General features: G+C 31.7%; 2 protein-coding genes across 3 annotated transcripts in view; both read left to right on the forward strand.

Moving 5' to 3' along the window:
- The first annotated feature begins 1,852 nt into the window (after positions 1 to 1,852).
- Positions 1,853 to 8,065, forward strand: LOC148604444 (E3 ubiquitin-protein ligase RBX1). The gene is made up of 5 exons (XM_088549664.1): positions 1,853 to 2,010; positions 5,185 to 5,212; positions 5,664 to 5,785; positions 6,598 to 6,683; positions 7,932 to 8,065. Exons 1-5 carry the CDS (start codon positions 1,915 to 1,917, stop codon positions 7,942 to 7,944), a joined length of 345 nt encoding a protein of 114 aa, XP_088405790.1. The 5' UTR covers positions 1,853 to 1,914; the 3' UTR covers positions 7,945 to 8,065.
- A 7,725-nt stretch (positions 8,066 to 15,790) lies between these two features.
- Positions 15,791 to 24,297, forward strand: part of LOC148604445 (uncharacterized) — a 35,393-nt gene continuing 26,886 nt past the window's right edge. The window contains exons 1-3 of one of the 2 annotated variants that reach the window (XM_088551158.1): positions 15,808 to 15,870; positions 17,586 to 17,748; positions 18,070 to 18,369. The gene's annotated coding sequence lies outside the window, so the exon portion shown is untranslated. Of the gene's footprint in view, positions 15,871 to 17,585; positions 17,749 to 18,069; positions 18,370 to 24,297 lie in introns of both variants that reach the window. The other variant, XM_088551159.1, reaches the window with a different exon arrangement.

Consider the following 24,297-nt stretch of genomic DNA (forward strand, 5'->3'; position numbering starts at 1 on the left):
CACAAAAATATCATCAAGGTAGCGATAAGTATTCTGAAATTTATCTTTTAAATCAGATCAGGAAGGAATTTTTGAAGTTTGGCCATTATCCGAGATTCGTAACAATATAGGAATAGATATGCTATTAAAGGAGCACAATTTGTAATTCCGACCACCTTCCGATAAACTGACACTTTATAGAGATTAGCAAAATATATTTAATTGCTTTAGGTAATAGTTTCCATTATTTAAGGATAAAAAAAATAAAACAGTATCAGACATAAAAAGATAAAGTAAGTTTGAGTAAACGTAATCTTACATAACCAAACTTTTCCTATACTAAGGCGTTATGAATATTCATATTTGGAAATTAAATAAAATTAAGAGATTTCATTGGTAAATAAAGACAGGTCCGACAGCATGTGATACTGGGTTTTTAAGGGAGCTCAACCCAGCCCTGGTATCACTGTGTACGTTCAGGACAATAAAGAGTAAAAACTTAATATCTTTATTTACCAGGTACGTGAACAATTTAAATTTGATATTTTATTTCTAACTTTTATAATTAGAATTTTAGAAGTAAAGTTTTTAGTTGAAGTTTTATTTAAAGCAACTATGTAAATAATTAAATTCTTATTTATCAAAATAAATAAACGAAAAAGTATATTAATCAAATAAATAAAAGTATACATAGTATTAAGCTTAAATTATAAAAAAAAATATTTTATCACTGTGTACGTTCAGGACAAAAAAGAGTAAAAACTTTATATCTTTATTTACCAGACCAGCTTCGAGAGCATGCAGTGTCCGATGGGCCACGGACACAGAACAAAAATACACGTATGCCAGACATAGCAAGAAAACACCACCACTCCACCAAGACTCTACCACGAGCGAATTCTCCCCAAACAACAAACAACAAAATATGTCACTCGAAAATATAGAGGTCATATTAACGTGTCGGACGGGGAGGCAGTCGACATCTGGAGGAGCCATGCCATGCCCTCGACCTCTCCGCCCCGCTCCGACCACACAAAATACGACATAACATCGAGCCAGTGGATTGCCACGGAGTAGATTCTTAAGATGCCCTTAAAAGCTTATTTTTATACGATACCGATCCAAGTAAAGCACAAAACCACATCTGTATGATAGATGTATAACATTATATGATCAAGAAATATTGGGTTGCAGACTCTGCAGCATACAAAAGAGATACAATCAACCGACTAGAAAACATTTTTGAAAACAACATTGCAAACAATTCTAATACTAGCATAGATAATTATGCAAAGACATCTTCAGAGTCAGTATTAAAACTTCCAATATTGCAATTATGTCTAAATTAGGAAGATTTGCATTGTTTTACCTACGATATGAGTTATCTTTTATTTACAATGTAGAAGGATTACTCAATTATAGCTTTAACCTGGTATAACTTGGTGAAATAGGCTTTTGGGCTTTTGAACATTTTACATTTTGAACATTTTTGTGGAGTTTTTTTATTTATTAATTTATTTATTTATTGCTACGTTAATCCTTGTGCCCTGAACAAAGCTGGAACATTTCATTACATACATTTCCGGCAATTTACACTTTCATGTTACCATGGAGGGTTAATAAAAAGTGGAACTTGGTCCAAACGCTATTTCGAATAAGCAGTTCAAAAACTAGATACATTCCCTCAATAAACTAACATATCAGTATACGAATTTAAAAAAAGTGGTGATCGGTTAAGAGAAAATATTCATTTATTTCCTAGCCGTTTCCGATGTTCGAACGCTAGTGAAAAGGTCCGATATTAAAAAAGGTCGAAATGATAATCTAGAAATTTTCGTTCCATTCGTTATTCTATAAAATTTATTTTTCGGAACACCTTCATACAAATCCATAAAGCAGAAGAAGACCCCCGATTCAAAAATTTGTTTCTTAAAAATGGCTGCTGCTATGGATGTCGATGATGGGGAAATCGGGGAGTCGTCTGGTTTAGGAACCGATAAGGCAGGAAAGAAGAGATTTGAAGTGAAGAAGGTGAGAAGAGAAGCTTGTTAATGAGAATTTTCACTTGTACATTGAGTAGTATTTCAAAAATTTAACGTTTATGAATCATATTTCTATTTATAAATCATATATGGCCAAATTATTATTGACAAAATTAAAAAGGTCATTTCTGTAAGAGATATAGATAATCAGTTTTATATTTGAATATACAGAGGAATTCCACTGTCCCTGTTACTCCTGAAGAGATTCAGTGTCTATAGCTATTTCCTGACTTTGCTTTCCATGAGGCATGACCATGGTTATTGTAGACATCTTGGCTAATCCCTTTTGGGGTTCAGTGTCCGGTCCGGAGCTTTTTTTTTATTTGACCGCCACAGCTCTGGACACTGAATCCCAAAAGGGATAAACATCTCAGCCACAATACTTTTCGGCGAAAGTCCATCTTGGCCATAGTTGTTTTTGGGCCATGGTTTTTGATATGCAATCAGTCAAGTAATTTAATTTGCATTTGACTCATCATTATACATGTAAATGTATATGTATTAATCATTATTAACATGTTTCCTTTGTAATGAAATAGTTTTATAAGAGTAAAAAATGTTGTTTTGCATTAATTTCAGCAGTTTGAGAAGTGAAGGAATATTTAAGGAATAACAGAATTAATGTAGAACCAATGATTAAACAACCTGCAAATCTTTGTCAAAGAATGATTTGCAGTAAAATAAATCCTATAGAAAAATGAAGCAAAGGACAGATATAATGCTTAAATGGATATACATATGTACATGTAATGCTTAATTGGTTCTTGGATCAAACGCTATTTACTAAATACATTTTGTATTTGAATCATGTTACACATGTATATCAGATCAGAGTTAATGTACATTGTATCAATACCTTCCTTGAATATAATAAAAAGATATAAGTTCATCTTGGAAAGTACATGAATAACCAATGTTAAAAATATAAAAAGAAAACTTTTGCATTGAGCAACAGCTCATTTAAGTTAAAGCTTAAAATCCCTTCAAAAGATCTTTTAAAAAATGCTTTTAAAATGTATGCATTCGAGAGATGCACTAAAATATCGAAGAAAATGCTTAAGGTATTCTGCATCCCAACAGTTACATACAAATGATAGCAACAACGATCACCATATGCACAGATGAATTATACTCTGACATCCCAAGGTGAGGTAAAAAAATTTGATTTTCAAGAATGAAATTTGTTGCACTGATAGGCAGTCAAATCAGAAAATAGCTAAAACTGAAACCATAAAGGGCTTACTGACTCTGTAGCCCTCTTCATTCTTATTTGTATATTGATTTCTTGGGTTGAGGTCAGAATGATGTATCAATTGTAAAAGTTTTTCTTGTATCCTTGGTAGTGTTCCAGCTAGGCCAATTTATGAGAGCAGTCCGCCTGCTTCTTCCAAGTGACGCCCTTTGCCCTTTTCACAATACTCTTTTCTTTTTCAAAGTTTAATGTTTTTGCTTATGAAAATGAATCATTTATTTTGCTGTTTCGTAATGATCTGCCATTTTTGTATACAATATACATGTATGTGCATCGTCATTAATATTCTACTTGTTTACCATGCCGATAACATGCTGGAAATGATTGGAAATAATTAAAATAACTAATACTAAATAAAAGAACCATAAATCTGACTGAAAAGGTGTTAACTGCTGTCTGTATAGAAAGATAAATAATCAGTAGGGAGCGATCAGCTGATCAGGGTTATCAATGAGCAAGTAGAAAGATCTACCAACATTTTATGGACAGCCAATCTAATCATTTGTTGATGATAAATTTCTACAGCACAATTAATCCTACACATACTGTTGATTGAACAGGTCTTAATTTTGTAGAAAAACTTGTGTAAAATAAATTAAAAATTGCACATGTTTGTATTTATTCAAAATGTCAGTTACATACACCTCCCTTCTTATTTTCATTCTTTTAAGCATTTTTCTGTATTTTCAATGGTACAGTATACATGTACATGTAGTTGTCAAAAGTTTTGCTTGCAATACATGTACAAGTAAGTGTAACAAATACTATTTCATAAATTTTAAACAATTTTGGAAATTTGGTAGCAACAATCAACCATATATGTTACATATCACGAAACATATTACCTAATGGTACATACATGTATTACATGTACAGAAGGAGTTGAACAAGCTTTACTTGAATTTGATAATTTATGTAATCTTTACTGCAAAGCCACAAAGAGGGCAGTCTCCCATAAAAAGGTGTAATGTCTGAAGATGATACTGTTTCCTCAAAACAGTAAAACTAGGTTGGGAGGAAACCGCTAGAAAATGGGCATTTGCAAACTATTTATTAATTCATTTTACATATTGATATGGTCAGCAGAAAAATGGCCAATTCAGATGGCCTTCCAATCTTTTTTTTCTGAACAACAGTTGCAACTAATTAGAAATTAATGCCTAATGAAAGTCAAGAAAATAATACCATTATACATGTACATCCAATGAGTACAGCTGCTACAATGTACATGTACATGTATGCTGCCTCTTAGTCAAACAGAGTTAGAGAGTGTTTTCTCAGGTCAAATCAGGGAAATGTTACTATACATGTACTACTTTATTATATAAATAGCAGTGTTTTATCGAATGTTTCCAATGTAATAAATTTTGATAATTCACACTGTGAAATAAATTCAGTGATTTCACTCTTGCACTTTCTCCTGTTAAAATTTCACAACTTTGATATCAATCTGCCAATCACAGAATTCAAAGTTCATATTGAAAATATCGATAAATAATGGAGAAAATCTATATAATAAATAGGATAATCAATTGGTTATTGTGAATAACCAAATATTATCACTTGTACCGAGATCATTTGAGGCTTTACAAATGTAACTTGTACGCGGAAATAGTTCCACACACTCGTTTTGGCACTCACGATAATATTTGGGTTATTCACTCTTTCCGATTAATTATCCTATTAGTATTTGAAACCTTATTCCCCCCAACATGCCCTTTTTGAATATTCAACAATGCGTCAAAGTGCCCTTTTTCAGGACCTGCACCCTGCCCTTTTGAAATCCTAGCAGGAACACTGCTTGGTGTGGCACTAGTTTATCAGTTTCTGCTGTCTGTGTATTGGATTGTTCTAACAATCAAGAAAGAAGTGGAGATATATAATAGTTATCATTATTATTTCTTTTTTTAGTGGAATGCAGTTGCTTTATGGGCATGGGGTGAGTTTTTTCACAGTATTAAGCTTAGTCAGTAATTTAGGATTCCTTGCCTTTTTTAATGAAGATTGTAAGAGATTTAAGTATGTTCCATTGTTCCCTAATGTACATTGTACGCTGGAGGTCACAGCATTGTTTCACCAATAGCTATTAGCAATTAATACACATACTGTACATGTACACGTATTTCCTAGGACTACCAGCTTTCAAATAAACAGTATATGTACATGTAGGTTTTTTTATTCACCGTCAGTTTCATTGAAATTTTTCTATTGTTTGTAAAGTTGTGAAAACAATACAGAATACAATAAACATACATGTAAATCAAATTGAACTAATTATGGTCCTGTAGAGTGTGCTGGCAAACTTAATTTGTAATTATTGCATAAAACACAATGTATATGCACATTTTTGTGTCATCAATATGGTCTGTACCAATCCATTGTCTTTACAGATATTGTAGTAGATAATTGTGCTATCTGCAGAAATCACATCATGGACCTATGTATAGAGTGTCAAGCAAACCAGGCTTCAGCTACTAGTGAGGAATGTACTGTAGCTTGGGGTGTATGTAATGTACGTATTGTGAAGCCACATTATTGTACATGTATGTAATGTACAAGTACATACACATGTACAAAATGTACATTGTGTAAGTTTATATAAATTATATCTTAGGGTTTATGTAATGTAACATTGTAAGCTAAAGTACATGTACATTTATTCTGTAGACTGGGGTGAAATGTAACTAAATTAAGCATAAGGTGTACATTATTAAGTGCTCTGTAGACTAAGATGTTAATCATTAAATTTTCAAAAAAGTAACTTGTCAAAAACAGGCATTTTAGGGGTTAAAACTCATTTATCACACTCGCACACAAAAATAAGCTTTCTTTATTGTCACTTGAAAAGTAAAAAATCAAAACACTTCATATTATACATGTATGCAGGATTCCCATTCTCTTCAAGACAAAAAATCTTTAGATTATTTCCCAAATTATTCCAGGATTTGCCATCATATTTTAAATTTTTGGTTGGAAACCCTGAAGACTGCCTTAAAACGATGTTTTCAGAAATGAAAGTGTCCGTGAAAGTTTGGTTCTGTAGAAATTTTACAGCTGATTTTAAATGATTCTGTTACGAAAATTTGTTCACATTATACTTTTTAACCATTCAAAATTCTCCAGCTATGATTATTAAAATGTCCCATTAATAACGTCTAGCTTTTTAAAGATAATTTTTGCTGATTTATGAGTGAGAGGACATAGGAGTGTAACTTGTGCATGATTTTAAGACAGAACATACCAGTTTTAATATGGACTTATTATTTTATGTGTTTTCCCAGTGCATGTACTGTTATAAACTTTATTTATATACTTGTATTACAGCACGCCTTTCACTTCCACTGTATATCCAGATGGCTGAAGACACGTCAAGTCTGTCCATTAGATAACAGAGAATGGGAATTTCAGAAGTAAGTAAATCTATGATGTTAAATTATTTCATATTATTTGTGGAAGTAGTTATTTGTCATGTTCATATCAGAATATAGTAAAGCAATGGTTGCTTGCCTAGTACAAGCATGATTACTGTGGTGGGTTGAAAAAAGTTAATTCCAGAAAAAAATACAAGTAGACAGGAATACTAATGAGGTACTAGAAGTGTATAAAATCATGTGTAGTTGTGATCACTTCTAACCTCTAATAAATTCTGTCACAATCTGTCAGGAAAACTGTTCTATGACAGCAGATAGAACAGAAATCCTAACAGGGTCTGACAAAGGCTGTCCTGGGTCATGATAATGAAATACAATAAGCTGTTCTAAACTGTCATTAAATGAAACTAATGAAAATTATTTAAAATAGAAGAATACAGCAATAAATCTTTTCTATGTGATGTAAAATAGAAATTGCAAGTCCTATAAAAAAAAACAATTTTATTATAAATATGAAAGTAAACCGAGACAGTCCTAAATGATTATTCAGATGAGTAGTATAGTAATCTGTCGGGAGCTGTTCTAGGTAGAAACTCTTCAGAATGACATCAAACAGAATAGTTCTACCTAGAACAGTTCCTGACAGAGAGTGTCACCACCCCATGACAGATTTCGTCCTAAAACAGTGACAGAGTCTTTAAAGGGGTGTCATGAGTCTGAACAGTTTCTGACAGTTTGGAACTGTTCCATGACAGCAAACCCTGACAGACTGGAAGAGAGGTTAGAAGTGATCACAAAATGTACATGTATATAATATTCAGTCTAGGTACTGTTCCTATGCCTTTAATATATGTATAAACCTTTTCAAATGTACATTTAGTTAGTGATGCATAGATTTACAATGGAAAATTGCAAAATACAAGTATGTTTCCATAATTTTGGAAAACTTTGTTTTCACGTGTTAAGGATCAACATGAGAATTGCGAAATATTATAAAAACCTATGGAAAAAGTACCCATGGAAAACATGTATAAATATCATTTGTGAAGAAATATTTTAAAGTGTAGCTTAATGCAGTTTTATATGATAAAATATCACATACAAGTATTTAAACACCAGTTCTTAACAAGTTACTCTATGTTTAGAAATATTTAATGTTGCCTTATTTCCTGTGTAGACTTGGTGCATATAGTCAAATTATTTACTTAGTCTAGGAAAAAGTTACCACATTGTTTCATTCTGGGTTATTTTTTTCCCATACTATAATCCATACTATTTTACTTTCAGATATGGACATTAGTGTTATCTTAGAGAAAGCAGACAAGTTTTTGTGACTTAAATGTTGACTGTCATTTGATGTTTTCTTAAAATATGTTACTTATTCTCAGTTCATGCCATTTTACAATAAAAGTATAGACGTATTGCCTGATTATAGTGATATATTGTTTTAAACTACTAGTGGTACACTACATTCTTAATCATTAGAGGGGAGACTATACTGGTTCATCTTATTCATTCATTAAAAAGTAGTGCTACATTTTTTCTAAGTTTTACAGGGCAGAATGTTTTCAAGTAAATTGCAGACATGATTTGCTTCCTGTTCAGCATGATGGGATCTTTGTGTGGTTCAATTTTCGTGACAATCTGTTTAGCCTTGTTAGAGTTATTGCCCTTATTAATTTTTTTTTCTCTATTTTAAATATTATAACTTTCAAAAATTTTCTACTCAGACACTACTGCACAGAATTCAATGAAAGAATACTACTGTTCCTTAGGTATACAAGAAAAAATATGGCCGCTTTTACAAAAATTAGAATGTGATGTATCAAGCCAGGGGGGCAATCAGGCTCTTTAGAGCCTCTAGTTGTCTGAACAGATATTTAGTTTACCCACCATAATTAAAACTGGAGTAAATATTCTCATGAGCTGTTAGTCATTAATTTTTTTTTGTAATTTTTTTAGGAAGTTAAGTCACCATGATAATATTGATGATTGATGAACAAGATGTACATAGGAATTGTTTAGCTTGAAAGCATGACTCCTTCTAAACTTCTCAATGAATATTGATGAAATTTATAGACATCTTATGTAAATGTTCATGTATAAAGACCAATACTTCATCTCCTGTCCATCACAATTTTGACCACAACTCAACAAGTAGGTTGTATATTGATATCATCTCATCTGTTAAATTTGGTGTGGCTTGACATTGATGGGCCATAGATTGTAAGTGATTTTTTTGATGCTGTACTTTATCAACTTCCTGTCTTGTGGGACTTGGCGACTTTTTAATTTAAGGAATGATAGAGAAAAATTTCAGCTTCAAATGGATGGATTAATTTCAAACTTCGTGTGTGGCTTTATATAGATGGTGCATAAGTTGTTACTGATTTTTGGTTCTTTTTGATGTCAACTTCTTGTCTTGTGAGACAGCCATTTTTATATGACTGCAAAAAAATTTCGGTGTATAATGGTATCACCATGTTGCTGGTATCAGCGTCATTGTCGTCATAGGCTTCTGTAAACTTTGGTCTATTTATAACAACTTGAGTAAAACTTATCCAATTTTTTTAAAATTTGAACACATTGTTCCTTATTGTTGATCCTATTTTTATGATTCAAATGTCAATATGTTCCTACTGATGTTCTGTTTTAATTTTTTTTTTTTACAATTTTTGCTTATCTTACAGGGGTAAAAAATTGGACCATGCCAAAAAAAAATAATAATTTTGGTCCAAATTTTGAATTTTTGTTTAATTTGTTTCTTGCTTGCCAATGTTTTCCAATCAGATTTTATATATATCTTACTGCTTTGAGTAATAAGGTGTCGAAGGGGCCCCCCATCCCAATAAATTGACAGCGATTTCCAAATTTTTTTATTAGAATTTTTATGAAAGTCCCTGCCTGTGTTTTTCAATCAGTTTTCAGATATATCTTACTGCTTTCGAGTAATAAGAGGACAAAGAAAATGTATAATTAAATTTCTAATTTCATGCTATTTTGTGTCCAAACCAGCTGTTATGTCCATAATGAACTGTAAGTCCCTATGCTTAAGTTTGTCAAAAACTAAAATTGTGTCTACACTTGCCCCAATCGTTCAGGGTGCAACCTTTGCAGTCGTATCATGCTGAGCTCTGGGAAGCCCTGTATTGACTACGGGTATATCGAATAATTGTGAAAAATTTCGTCGCGAAATTCCGGCTCCCAATTGATGGATCAGCCCACTAGAATTTTGGTGACCGTTTATTTCTAATGCTGGTAGTTAAGATGCCATTTTTTAAATTTGCTCTGAGCTAGCTTTCAGTAACTGCGAGCGTCCTTAAAGTAGGTATCTCTTTTGACCATATGGTTTATGTTTAGGTATTCCGTGGAGAGAATTGGATGTATTATTGAATGAATTTTTTAGTGTGTTTGTTGTTTCAATTCATCTTTGATCTTACATTAAAGGGGTGGTTAAGGCCTTATACATGTAGAACTAGTTTAACCCCACTGCAGATTTCATGCGCCTGTCCACAAAACACAGGGCACTACAGACGCCATGAAGTCTGCCTCATATCTTGCCCTTCTCTTGGAGATCGATTGAAAGGAAAAACTCGTGAGAAATCTATACGACAAAAGCGATATCTAATTTTCATTCGGTATCGTCAACTTTCCTTTCAACTGTGGCAACATCCCTCAGCACCTGACTATGGCGTTTTCAATTTCATATCACTTGATTATCGCTCAATTACCAGGTATTGTCTGAGCTTGCCGAAACGAAACCAAGTGTGTCTTTGTGTCGTATATACTTACTACAATATGGAACATGGTTGTGTTATTACAAGATCAAAGTCATACATCTAACTACAAAAGTTTTTATGTTCGCATCATGAACTTGTAGATCGCTGTGGCGTATAATCTGCACAATGAAAGCAAATTTGCTAATCATGTCATAGATTTCCTTTCCTTATTCTTCTACCCGGACATGACATTGATCAACTTGACAGGTGTTAATAAAAAAGCTGTATAAGAAACTGGTGAATCCTTACTATCAGTTTTTAGTGAAGCCCGGGTTGCCTATTTACTGTCGTTTCTTTGTACGTGTTATTTTGGTTACTTTAGGTACTTTGCTTGTGCACCTATTTTTTATCTAGTCGATATCGTTATCCTTTGATTGTTTTAATTTGAATACCGTTAGAATCTTCCCTCACATACAAATTTTGAAGATGTAAACCTTTCATCATGACGAACTTTTCCTGCATTTGTTTTTGCATGTTGCACAAAATTGTTCACCAAACTAACTTATTTTAAAAATAGATAATGCTTATTCTTCATAGTATTTTAATATATCAAATGATTTCGGGTTTATCATTTTGGCAGTATAGTCGTTTCCATTGACAGAAACCACTTTTTCACGCACGTGTATTACATTGAAAATGAAACGTTATAATTTCAAAATATTTAAACATACTGAGGCTTAATTCATTCCTTATATAGCTCATGATAGAACCTGTTTCGATAGTGATGGTTTTGAGTACTTCTTGTATTCAATTAATGTTTGGATTTATATCTCCCTAAATAGTTGATTTTAATACTGCTGATGACAAGTTACTCCTTGAAACACGTGTACAGCATATCGAAATTAGCAATATATATATATGTGTGTGATTGGTATTTTTATGTGTTTATCTTCGATTACACGACATTAAACATGGTCAAAAAACCCTAGTGACGGACCTGGTAATCATACTTATTTCCTCGTATAGGAGATTGACATCAATGGAAGTAAATAAATTCAAAGACTAATTACATCAAGTTAATATAGAAATATCCAAAGTATTGTAACACTATAGAAGATTAAAGTATAAACTTGTTATACTTTAAAATAATTCATAAATGAAAAGCATTCATTTAAAACTTCTAGACAGTTAATAGTCATCACAGTGTTTACAATTTCGAGTATAAAACAAGCAAAATCTCACAGTGATGGTTGAAAATTAATGTCTATTAGCAAAACATACTCCCAAAATTTCCTATAGACAACCATATTGCAAATGCCGATGGGATAATAGTATTTTACTTAGATTATTTGGTGACACAAAATATATTGTGCTGGGTTTTCACGTAAAGTACACTGTCCATCTGATCAACCCATAGTTTAGCAATTTGGTTAGCAATTTTGAGCCTTCCACTGTGTCTAGCGAAGTTACACGCTGGGGTTGTCAGGTTATAATACGGAAAAACTGACCACAAACCATAGTGGTGCACCATGTTGGGAAAGATGCCACGTTCCTTGCACGTTAAAGAATCCATGTAACATAGTACCAACTGATGATTTTCTTCCCCGTGTAATACTTAGGTGGAGAAGAAGTCACTGCCATTTCGCATTCATTCTATCATCTTCCGCCCTTGTTCGTATTTTATAGCATCATTCACAAGACCCCCCCCCCCCACACACACACACACACACAGAGATTTGGTTGGGAAAATACCTGTGAATATTTATCCCTTGAGATAATTTAAGAGAGAATTAGTATTTCGAGTATTTCGCTAAAATATTAATTAGGTCTGGTATCTGTCCACATTGTTTTCGTTCTGTATCTTTAAAGAATTGAAATAATCTATACACGAAAATGTGTTTGATAAGAAATTTTTTCGGATTTTTTCCACAATCAGATGTAATTTTTCTATATCTAACATACTTTGGCACATGTCTGAACGTATTAAGATTTTGAAGCCGTGAATATGATTAACTATAAAGCGTTGGAATGTTTCAAGTGCACGCATATTACTTTTAGTCCATTCCAGAGCTCGTACCCATTAAGAACAGGGACGACGATTTTACAGTACAGGCCACAAACTGTTAGAGGATGCGGTAACGACATTATCAAAATAGGCGTTAAAATTACATTTATTCATTATATTTCACATATCCTTACCCTTCAGACAGATAAAACTATAGAACTGCTTTAACATTTTTTAATTAGATACGTGGGTTTATTTTATTCTATAATTAATTCGTTATTGTATACAATTGAAAAAAATTAAAAGCCTCCTATTTTTAGACATGGATGTTACATCTTTTAGATAAGCTAAATTTGATTTCCAAAAGCTCAGAATTTTAGTCAAAATGTTTAATCTTATTACACCCTGTTACGTCCTGTAAAACTAACTCAACTTTTAAAAGTCTTGTGGACTAAGTATATTGTGCTGCTAACAAATTATAATGAAATTACTCCAGAAAATTTAATTCACAATTAATACTATTCGAAGACAACGAAAGCTGCCTTAAAACACACTTGCACTGATATATTGTTTTAGTAATGAACGTGGCGCACGTTATCGACACCAAAAGCGTTTCATGATGTCGAACGTAAAACATAAGGTCGCAAATAAAATAACGTTTATTCTGACACATGAAACGTCAATTTGGGTAAAAATTGTGTGCATTTGTGTTTGTTGTGATTACTAAGATCTCGAGGCGGCTGATATAGATTTCCGAGTTCAGTAACACCACTAAATCAAGTATAATTCTATAAACAAATAGATAAAAAATAAATTGTAATAAAACAAAAAACGAAATAAAAAAGATATTGTATTTTAACGTTATATCAGCGTTGTGACATTTTCGCTTTATTTTATGATTATTTTTACTTAAACTGTTTTTGGAAGTCCGAAAATTATTAGCAGTGGACATTTTAAATGTAAATTCAGTGTACTCTTACGCGTATAGCCCTCTTCAAAAGGTAATCAAGGGAACCAAGATTCTAGCGGATATATAAAAAAAGTAATCCAGAGACAAAGACCAGACATGTAAAATAGACAAACACAACAAAAAAAATAACAAAAATTATACATACAAAGTGACAAAAGTAAATGAGCAACTCGGACTTCACTAAAAACTGGGAGCATACACCAGGTGCACCGGAAGGGTAAGCGTTCTCGGCTTTCCTAGAAACACTCAACAAGCTTTGGCATAACGTATGAGTTGTGATATGAAAACTCCATACAGGTGAAAGTTGACAATTCTGAATGAGAAGTCATCACGTTTGTTCAATAATTTTCCTTTACCATCGATTTCTAAGTGTAGGTCAGGATATGAGGCTGACGTCACAGTGTCTGTAGTATCCTTCATCTCTAGTTGTTTGGGGAGATGCGATGTATCAAATCCCCAAAATTGGGATTGTTTAAAGATAATAATTGAAGTTGCTTGGCAAAAATTAGATATGGCCGAATTTGTCAGATCTGAAATTTGCCCATTTTTCAAAATTTTGCTTTCATTTAATGTTTTTTTTTAATCGTAAAACTACACTTCTGAATTCAAGCTTACGTTTTTCACGAAATTCAATTTAGTTTCCATTTTTTGGTTATCGTGATAATTTCCTTAATAAAATCACTGTTTTGTTTTTGGGTGGGGTTGGTTTTTCACTTTAATTGTCATAAATAAAACGTATCTTTATTCACAGGCTTAAAAGAATGCTGTAATGTTATGTCACGCTTCGAAAGTTTTTGTTCTGCAGATATGTCAAAAGTTATTTGTTACTTTAATCTACATATGATTGTCAAGATTTAAGTCTTGATTTTATTGAAATAACTAGTGGTAATTACAAATGAACTGTTGTTAACAGAAAAAATTGAAATCAACTCTTTGGTGATACAGAAGCGGTCCTCAAAACGAGATAATAAACAACAAACTTTGTCTCATACTGAATATCCTACAAACTTGTATAATACAGGTTATCACAAGTTATTACACCCAACAAACTTTAATTCGTCATATCTGTTGAAGGGTATAAAGTACAAACATGAAAAAAATGACCGTTATTGCTTTTCCATATGTCTTGAATATGTTATGCTGTTTTACTGTATAATGAAGTGTAGTAAATATGTCGCCACTATTACAAGCCTACAAAATAGGAAGAGTATTCAATGACATCAAAATCAAAGTGCATGAGCAAAACGTGTATCAGAAAACAGAGACGACATACATGCACAGCGTTGATAACAGAAAAAAAAATACAACTACTCAAAAAAACTGAAAACAAGACAGCAAGCCACAAAAAACATTATGAAGGTAGCACTAAATTATTGCGACTGAATTGCAGGTTATTAAATATCATCAACAAAGGCTTATCTCTTGAGTATGATCTAACATACTGGCAATACAATCTCCTACAAAATCAGGTAGTGAAAACAGAAGCATGGCATACTCCGTCAGTGTCACATTACAAGCAAATAAAATCAGTTAAGCGTATCGGTGAATCATGCAGTTTTTACCATCGTCAGACTTCTACATTAATGCCTTCGACACAAAATCATATGCACGACAGTTACGGATCAACTTTGAAATGTACACTTGATATATTAAATGATTTCCAAAGAAAATGGATATGTTAAAATTATCACTTTGTCATTTGATTTTAAACGTTCAGGTCTAAGAAGGTAATTAGTTGTCTTTTTGATTTCCAAATTCAAATAATTTGATATAACAGCATCTTTTAAAAACACTTTTACACAATACTTTCGGAAATAAAGTGTACACATTTAGAATGAATTGGTGCCCATTTTGCAAAAGCAACTTCATTTCAAAATTTAATAATCGTAATTTTCAATTTGATAACACTGTCATTTTTCACTTGCTTTCCTGCTTATTATTATTATATTTTTATTAAAACTTGAATTTTTTTTAGTTCTTAAAAGTTCACACTAGGATAACCGTTAATGACATAATCCCACTGTATTTTGCTATTGTATAAGGTACAGTTGAAATATCCATGATGGAATCAACAAGCATTATACCTGTAACAAAAATGCAACAACGAAAACAATAAAAACAAAAAGAAAAATATTGAACAAATGCTCGTAGTACAAATGACCCAAACTTATGTATGAATAAGACTAATTTCCGAAAAGACTTAAGTTTCTTTGAATACTATTCGTTAACACTCATTTCAATTCATATACACAGTGCAAGATATATATATTTTTTAGTTTTAAGCTCCTTTGGTAGTCTTCATTGTTCGTTTAGCAAACCTTGCATGATAACATGTAGAAAGAGATATCTGCCTTCATTTTTGATTTGAGTGATTCTAAGAAAAAAAGATTATTGAAAATAACAACATACAGTTTTCAGAACGTGGAACTGGTTTAGAACTAAGAGAGCCCACGCATGAGCAGACAATTGGTCGATTTTAATGCCTGTTTTCGGAATACATACATGAAGATCAAAGAAGTACAGATTTTACTAGTAAGTTATCATGACAAGCAATGACTTTAGATAAAATAATGTTAAATCGATCTCAGAAGTCATTGAGTTATTTTAGTTTGGTTTTGTTGGTCGATTTTCTTGTTTAAGTTATTTCAACTTTCGTTTCTTCGTTGACAGCTAATTATTTTTATCTATTTTGGCACATATTTTACGAAAGTACGGGTGCAATTATCACTTCGTAGAATTTATCTTACTTATGTAAAGCAAATTTTAAAAATAAAAACTGTAATAAAGTAATGCAATTGTACACGTGCTACTTTCAAATTTGATCAGAATAATTTAAGGATTAAATCAACATATAACGGGATGTGCAATTGACTCCGAAAAACGAGAATACAATAACCATTTTACATTTATAACTCCTCCTAGAATATGTTTGATTTTATAACTTAGTTAAAATAATATTATGTAATATTTAAACAAACCTGTGTGAGGTTTTTTTTGCCAGCATTACCACCTGTTACACGTAACTGTTTTGAAAGGTCGTTTCTCCGTTTTGTCTGGGACGAATCATCTTTTTAACACAAAATATATAATGAAGACTTAAAACCGGATGAGCTTAACGTTTCATTTCAGAATATCACAGGACCAAAAAGAGGTATAAATGAATATACACCTTTATTAAGATTTTTTACGGTACTTGTTATTTCTGAATGTTCCCTTTAGTGTAACATTTACTGTGCTTTTTCATAAGAGCCAATTTTATATCTCCAACTTAATTAATTTCAGTAAAATTAGGATATCATTGAATCAGTGTGTTTCTGGAATTCAAATTTTTCATTTATTTGAATTGCTGTATTTATAGCTTGATTTTTATTTTTGGTATGTCTTGTTTTGTTTGGATGACTTTATTTTTACCAGTCGGTTTTCTTGGCCTTACATACCATAACATGGAGATAAGTGAAAATTGTTCTAATCTTCTAACCGTGTCATCCATGGGAAGTATTAGACATTCATAATCATTATGATATAATGTCTTTTCAATGACTATTTTCATACATTTAGGTTTGGTTGAACTTCCAAATTGCTGATTTCGGCCCCACATGGTAAAGCAATAATGTTTTACAATTAAATTTTGAATAATCAGAATAAAAAAAGCAAGACGATTAAATTGATATTAAATAATGTAACTTTAACCTGAATCGATCAATGGGACCTGGATGTATAAGGTTTTGTCCCTAATTTTCTTGCTTGCATATAGCATGCAAACACAAATACAAAGAATGTATTCATCTAACTAAACAATCTATTACTGATTGAAGACAAGGTAAACATATCGGTGTGATATGTATTACGTAGGAGTCATCCATGGAAATTATATAATTATAGATATCTTAAATGTGTGTATATGATAAAATTACATGAATTGCAACACATGTGTTAAAACTACAATTAATGTTTACGAATATTTGGAACAAAACATTAGATCTTGTCTTTATGTTAACATGGCATGAACATTAAACGTGATAAGAACCCACTTTTTTTAGGTGAATTTGAGAAAATTTGTATTGAAGGCTAATTCCACATCGGCCGCTTAAACGCGCTGACAAAGCTGGTTTAAGTTATACATAACATGAATATTTCAATTATAAAACACTAGAATAATTTAATAACAAATAATATTTTATCTACACAATCAGTATGATTATCTGTGCCACTCCTTGAGATCAATGTCTGTAATGTTTTTTTTTAAGTAGGAAGATGAGTAGACAACTTAAAGTCACAAAAATTCCACCTTCAACTACAAAAGACAGCCTGACTTTTTTCTTTGAAAACAAGAGAAAGTCTGGAGGAGGAGAAGTCGATGATGTTGAATATGACGAGGAAAACCATATTGCGATTATTAAGAGAATGACGGTAATCGAAATATTTGTTTCACCGTAAAAAAAATCAATAAGGGCTTTAAATTGTATACGAAAAATCCTCGGAAACAATTTACTGTTGTGATTTCATTGAAAATTATGTTTTTAACATAATGAGAAGAAAACAGGTGAATTAAAAAATTCTGACCGAAAAACCAACATTTGAACAGTTTTATGGTTACAATATTATCAATTAACGCTTTATGGGGCACCAACATCAAGAAAGTGTACCCAATGATAGCTGTTGACGACACTTTCTTGTAAATTTAAATGTTTTAAAATATCTCAGATTTTGCTTTTTATTTTTGTTTAAAAGTTGTCGAAAGAATAATAACCAAGTCTAAAACGTCACCTTTACTTCTGGAACAAAAGATAATTGAAGTTTACTCTTCTGGAACCAGTGTCGATGATACACGTAGCCGACATCATACAGTTGAAGAAGAGGAATATGAAGATTTCTTTGCGATAGAGATCAGCGAGTTTGACCAAGAAAAAATTTCAGATGGCATTCTTTCGTTATATTTCGAAGAAAAAAGGGGTGCAAATGCAGATATTGAAGAAATCGGAAGGCTGGACGACGAAAGTACCGTTATACTAAGGTTTGCAAGTGAAGAGGGTAAGTGTTAATACTTTTGCATAAAACATTTGTTTTAACAACTTATAGAGCATCCAGTTGTACTCTTCGTCAGAACTATACTGATCTACTTAAGACTGGTTTTATAAATGATGCAGATAATTTTGTTTTTATACCCCCGCAAACGAAGTTTGTGGGTATATAGGTTTCACCGTGTCTGTCTTTCCGTCTGTCCGAACTGTTTTCTAAGCAGCTTGGAATATTGTAATGAATAATGAATAATGAATATTTTTTTTTTGGATGTAATATAACCACATAGATATGTGAATACAGTCAGTAATGTTTTGACAAAAATTATACAAATAAAGTTTTAACTCAGGCATTTTTCCAGGAAAACTTGGTCTCATGCGTTGTCCACAACTCCTCCTTTACGACTATCAGGATTGTTAAGAAACATCATGGTGTGTTAGATTGCCATACGGAGAAGTTTAGACAAAGAGTAATCAAGGGATCCAAAATTCAAAGCCGAAATCAAAAGAATGTAATACAAATACCAGCTTTGGTTTCATTCACACAGAATATAGGTAAATGTAGTTGGAAGATCATAAAATGGGAGCTTAGATGATAATAAAAAAATCCGATCAGAAGTAGTTTTACCTCATGTGAACAACAGGAATACTAAAAGAACACAGATGAATAAAGAATAAAGTAAACTCAGGAAACAAACAACAAGATCCTATCTACACATAAAAATACCTCAGAATATCTCCATGTTGTAGACCCTTTTTGATTAACTCGATAAGCCATTCTCTCTTTCAAAAGACTATATATAGTCGATTTTACAACGTCAAAACGTTAAGTGAGACAAGTTTTTTTTTGAAAAATACATCTAAGGGTATCATCGAATGCCGAAAAAAATTTTAAAAAATGTAAATCAACATTGAGCTGGTCGGTAATAATATTTCAAAAAGTACATCAGCATATCTATGTATTTGTCGTGTATACATGGTTTATTTTATCGTGTCATATGTTAAAGTGAATATATAAGTTTTCTGTATTTACATAATAATTAATTTGTGTACTCTTACCCTTACTTTGAACACCCATGAAGTATATTTGAAATATATGATATAATAAACATGACATGTCCATATCCGATGCCGTAGCAACGCTCGACTTATATCACCCTCGTGCCAATGACCCTTGGGTGATATAGGGATCACATGTTGATGCCGCTCGTGATACAATTTTGACATGTAATATTCAGCATGTGTTACATATAACCTAAGGAAATTGTTGTTAAATGAAGTTTGAAAAATCAACATTTCATTTCTACCAATAAAAAAAATAACCAACGAAACTCATTCATACCAACAAATTAAAACCGGGTCTGAACTAAGCCTCGTTTCTGCTTCTTGCAAGATAGGGTGACATGTTCTGCTCAGTTCAAAACAGTGTGTCTAAATATGGATATAAAGTAATTATAATCAAGCCAAGCAATTAATCTCTTATTAATTTGAATGCAATTCCACAAGGATGGGGTTTTCAGTGTGCGTTAAGTGTGCTTTAGGGTTTAGGGGCTTCTAATTTTGAATCTGCTATTACTCCTTCACCAGTCGATGGACTTAGATGACATTTTCAACAGATAATACAGTTTTGAACTATTACTTTGAAAGCGTTTTGCTTTTTGTATGCTGAGTTCTCAAGTTATTAGCTGTAGTTGTTTCGCTCGGTTGACATAATTCGTCAAAGGATCTGCAAGATAACATTTCATTTGAGCAACAAGGGCTAAGAAATTTTACCCATTGAAGTTTTTAATCACAATACCACCAAAGGCTTTGAAAGTAGACATAGATAAATTTCAAATCCCTTGAAATCTGAAAGTAATTTCTTGACGCTGGTACAGTTGATTTAGGTATGAGATTTTCATAAGTGATATCAAGTACAAACTCATTTATCTGTTTTTTTGTTCTAGATTATATTGTATCATGTTTACGGACATTTTGAATAACGTATTTGTACAATAAATGTATCTGATTTAGAAGATTTTCCAGCATTCCGTATAATTTACTCTATTTTCAACACTAAATTGATCAATTGAATTATTGTATAGTTTATAGTGAGCTATTGCCATTACTTGGTACCCCATGTCGTCATTAACTCTTAGTATTCTGCATAAAACTGAAATGGGGATTTTTAATCCGTCGAAAAACTTGACTGCCGTTACTAGAAATAAAACATAGGGGTTAGTCAGAATTTGTTCGCATATTTCTTCAAAATCGTTAGGTTTAGCCAAATTCTGACATAATAATGTTCAGCATGATAAGATCTATCTGTGGTCAAATTTTCGTGTTAAGGAATGACCCGGCATATATATATATTTGTTATTTGTAATTGTTAGTTGTTTTTTGGGGGGGCTTTTTAATAGAAATTTATAATTAACATTTAGAGGGAAAATCATATTATCAGAAGTTATTTGTATTTAAATTATATTTTTATTGAGTGGCATGTAATTGATATTTGTACTCCTGAATGAAGAGCTTTGAATAAATCACTACAAAACCTTAAATCATATCTTCAGAAGCCCACATAGCATTGTTTGTCTCTGTAAGTAGTATTATAGTGTTTATTATTGGAGGTACATGTATATGATTCGGAGAGTAACAAGACTTACACCTCTACCATTCCATCAAGGCCAGAAATTTGTCATAATCATAGAAATTATGAATTTTATCATTATTTAATTTCTCTTCAAATGATTACTATTGTGATCTCCCGTCAATGCATTGATTACATAAACTTTTCAAAATTTTGTACAAGAAACGTTCAGCAAAGTGCACTTCCAAGCCTTTTTCTAAATTACTTACATTCATTCTCACAGTCGTCACAATTGGTCGTCAGTCCTACCACGATACATTTTTTTGCCATGTGGTATAAATTCTATGTGGATAATAAAACGTTCAAAGTTAACGAATTTTTTGAAAATATAAATTCTATGAAATTATCCAAATATTAAGGCTCCCTTTTTTCATCACTTCACAATAAAACTTCATATGCGCAGTTAATATCTCTACTTGAAAACATCGTACATTCCTACAAAGAAGGAACACCCATATAAAGATATAGTAGTAATTGGCAAAACTTCTAATTTATGTTAAAAATTACTTTAAATTATCATTTAAAAACTCCGGAGAAGATGTTGAAAAAAATGTTGGAATCGACAAAATAATTTTTCAGAGTGTTGGACATGTTTTTCAACAGTTAGTCGGTAAACTAATAGAAACACAGGGTGCCCCTCTGCTACCCGATCCCTTCAATCACTTTCATGATTTATACCTCATTGTAAATCTTTATCAAAAGAATAAAGGTATTAGGCCCTTTTGCCTCAGTTTGCATTATAAAAATGACGTTCTTTCATTGATAACACTAAATGGACTTCGTTATATCATAACTTACTATTGGAGATCGACCAATGGTGAAACTGAAAGCAATTATCGATACACTACCGATGCACTTGATCTAAACCCGCAGTTTTTTTAGAGGAGTTCGGACAGTTCTTTTATTCTTAAGGTTCAGTGTGTATTGTTTTAGTCAATGTATGTTATTTATGACATTTTGTATGTTTATTTGTCCAAGGATCATTGATATCCTATTCTTCGTTTTAGTCACTGTATCTTGACTTTTACTCAAAGCGTATATTGTGTTAAGTATAATACCCATTCTGTATGTTGCTCACATTAACATCATGCTTTTTTAAATTTTACTTTAGTGTTTAAGGTAGTAGACCAGGAGTAACCCCAGATTTAACTATCATTCAATTTTCAGTAAATTTGAACATGATATAAAACTACAAGTAGTACATCTTCTGACTATTTTTACAGAAATTTCACCGTGCAGATTTGAACAAGAAGGGCTAAGAAATTGCTACTTTTAGAAATATGAATCATTGGTCAAACTGCAACACATCTGGTATTTTAGGAATATTTTTACAAGATATTTAAATAAACAACAGGATGTTAAGTCAAACTCAGTTTAAGAGTACGTAAAACACTGAGGCCTCATTCCTTGCACTGCATATGGTAGAACCTCTCGGTGATGGATTTGACTTTTTCTTTCGATCTTTTGGTTTTGAGTTCTTCTTAGTATACAACTAATATTTTAATAATGATCTTCCAAGATATTTGATTTTAATATGCTGCTGATGAGAGGTAACTCGTAGAAACACGTGTACAGTATATCGAAATTTACACATAAAACTGGTATTTTTTGTATTTAAAAGGATCAATATACAAGATTTAATATTGTTTGCTGTAAAAGAGTTGCTGTGTGTTTATTTTACGAAAATAACAGAAAGGGGCAATTTTTAGCTATTGCCTATATAAAAACCTCCATTTTGCAAATAGAAATTGAAAACTGAATTGAAATCGTCCAGTTATTGGAATTCCCATAGGGAACAATTGTGCAGCTCTTTATGTGGACCTTTTTCTGTACTGTTACGATTCACAATTTATGGCTAGAATGAATAAAGACCCTTCCAAACAACATTTGGTAGAAAAATTTAAAGACACTTGATATTTTGGATCGACACAGCGATGACTCAAAAATTTAAACTAAAGGTATATATCCTGTAGAACAGTTTTTGAATAACGCAAATATTGATAATAAAGAATGTTTGTTTCTTGTTCTTAGTATTCAGATCGATAATGGTAAACATAATACTCAAATGTACGATAAAAGGAATGATTTCGCATTCTCTATTTTCAACTATCCGTTTTTAGATCGTGGTCTTGATGGAACAAAATCCAATATGTTTGCTCGAATAAAGCTGTAGTGCTGACATTTTAATGGAGGTTGAATGAATATCCCCCTAGTTCAGGCAATATAAGTGTATAATATATGTAAAAGTAATTGACCATTGTTTTATGTTTATCTTATTAAGATCATGAAAAAAGCATTTCAAATACAAATTGTAGATATATAATGGAGCTTATAGTTAATGTAAAAAATGGTCTTTAAAAGAGGGAAACTGATAATGATGATCACTAATCAATAAATTAGATATTTCATATATGAAATATGGGTCTACCCTGGTCATGGGTACCATTTAGTTTTTTAATTTTAATCATTTAAAAAGTAACTCAAAGAGTTTCAGTAGAAGAAGACAAATTAATTTCGTGGATATCATATTTTTTAAAAATATATCACATAAAAACAAATGGTAATATTCGTTTTCAAAAAAAAAAGGATTTTAGCTGCATGTGGTACAGATGATCATTTAAGGAGGAAACTTGTTGATTTTAAGATGTTTCATTATCATTATAAAGATAAGTGGATTGTGTTTTTTTTTAACATATGGATACAAAGCAAAATTGGCATTAATTATGAGATTTTGACATAAGTCTATATTCCCATATGCGTTTTAAGACTTACCCAATTATTTATTATTCGTTGCAGATACTTTAACTTGTTGATTTTAAGATGTTTCATTATCATTATAAAGATAAGTGGATTGTGTTTTTTTTTTCAACATATGGATACAAAGCAAAATTGGCATTAATTATGAGATTTTGACATAAGTCTCTATTCTCATATGCGTTTTAAGACTTACCCAATTATTTATTATTCGTTGCAGATACTTTTGGTTAGAACCTGGTGATTATGAAGCATGTTTTTCAATCACTTGCTCTGAAATCTGTCAACCAAAGATATAATTCTAGTTGGAGGACTTTTTTTTTTAATTTATAAAATACGAAATTTCCCATTTTGTATCAAGTAACTTATGGTAATTTCTAAAGTTTTTTATATACTAGCTATAATGACATATGCTTAAAAACCTGTAATAAAGGAGCTGGGTTATATTGGCGTGTATGTTTGTGAGAATCAATCATGCTGTGTTGAACACATAATTTTATGAATAAAAGATTATCGAAAATCACTGATGCAATATGTAATTTATATCATAAAAAAACA

This window comes from Perna viridis, chromosome 10 (genome assembly GCF_037379345.1).
Source record: "Perna viridis isolate PV_CMFRI_1.1 ecotype Kerala chromosome 10, ASM3737934v1, whole genome shotgun sequence".
NCBI lineage: Eukaryota > Metazoa > Mollusca > Bivalvia > Mytilida > Mytilidae > Perna > Perna viridis.

What these genes read in the sequence shown, in the direction of transcription:
- LOC148604444 (XM_088549664.1), top strand. Translation starts at nt 1,915, where the DNA reads ATGGCTGCTGCTATGGATGTCGATGATGGGGAAATCGGGGAGTCGTCT. An exon ending in AGAGATTTGAAGTGAAGAAG is followed by an intron (nt 2,011 to 5,184) that starts GTGAGAAGAGAA and finishes TTCTTTTTTTAG; the next exon opens with TGGAATGCAGTTGCTTTATG. An exon ending in AGTTGCTTTATGGGCATGGG is followed by an intron (nt 5,213 to 5,663) that starts GTGAGTTTTTTC and finishes TTGTCTTTACAG; the next exon opens with ATATTGTAGTAGATAATTGT.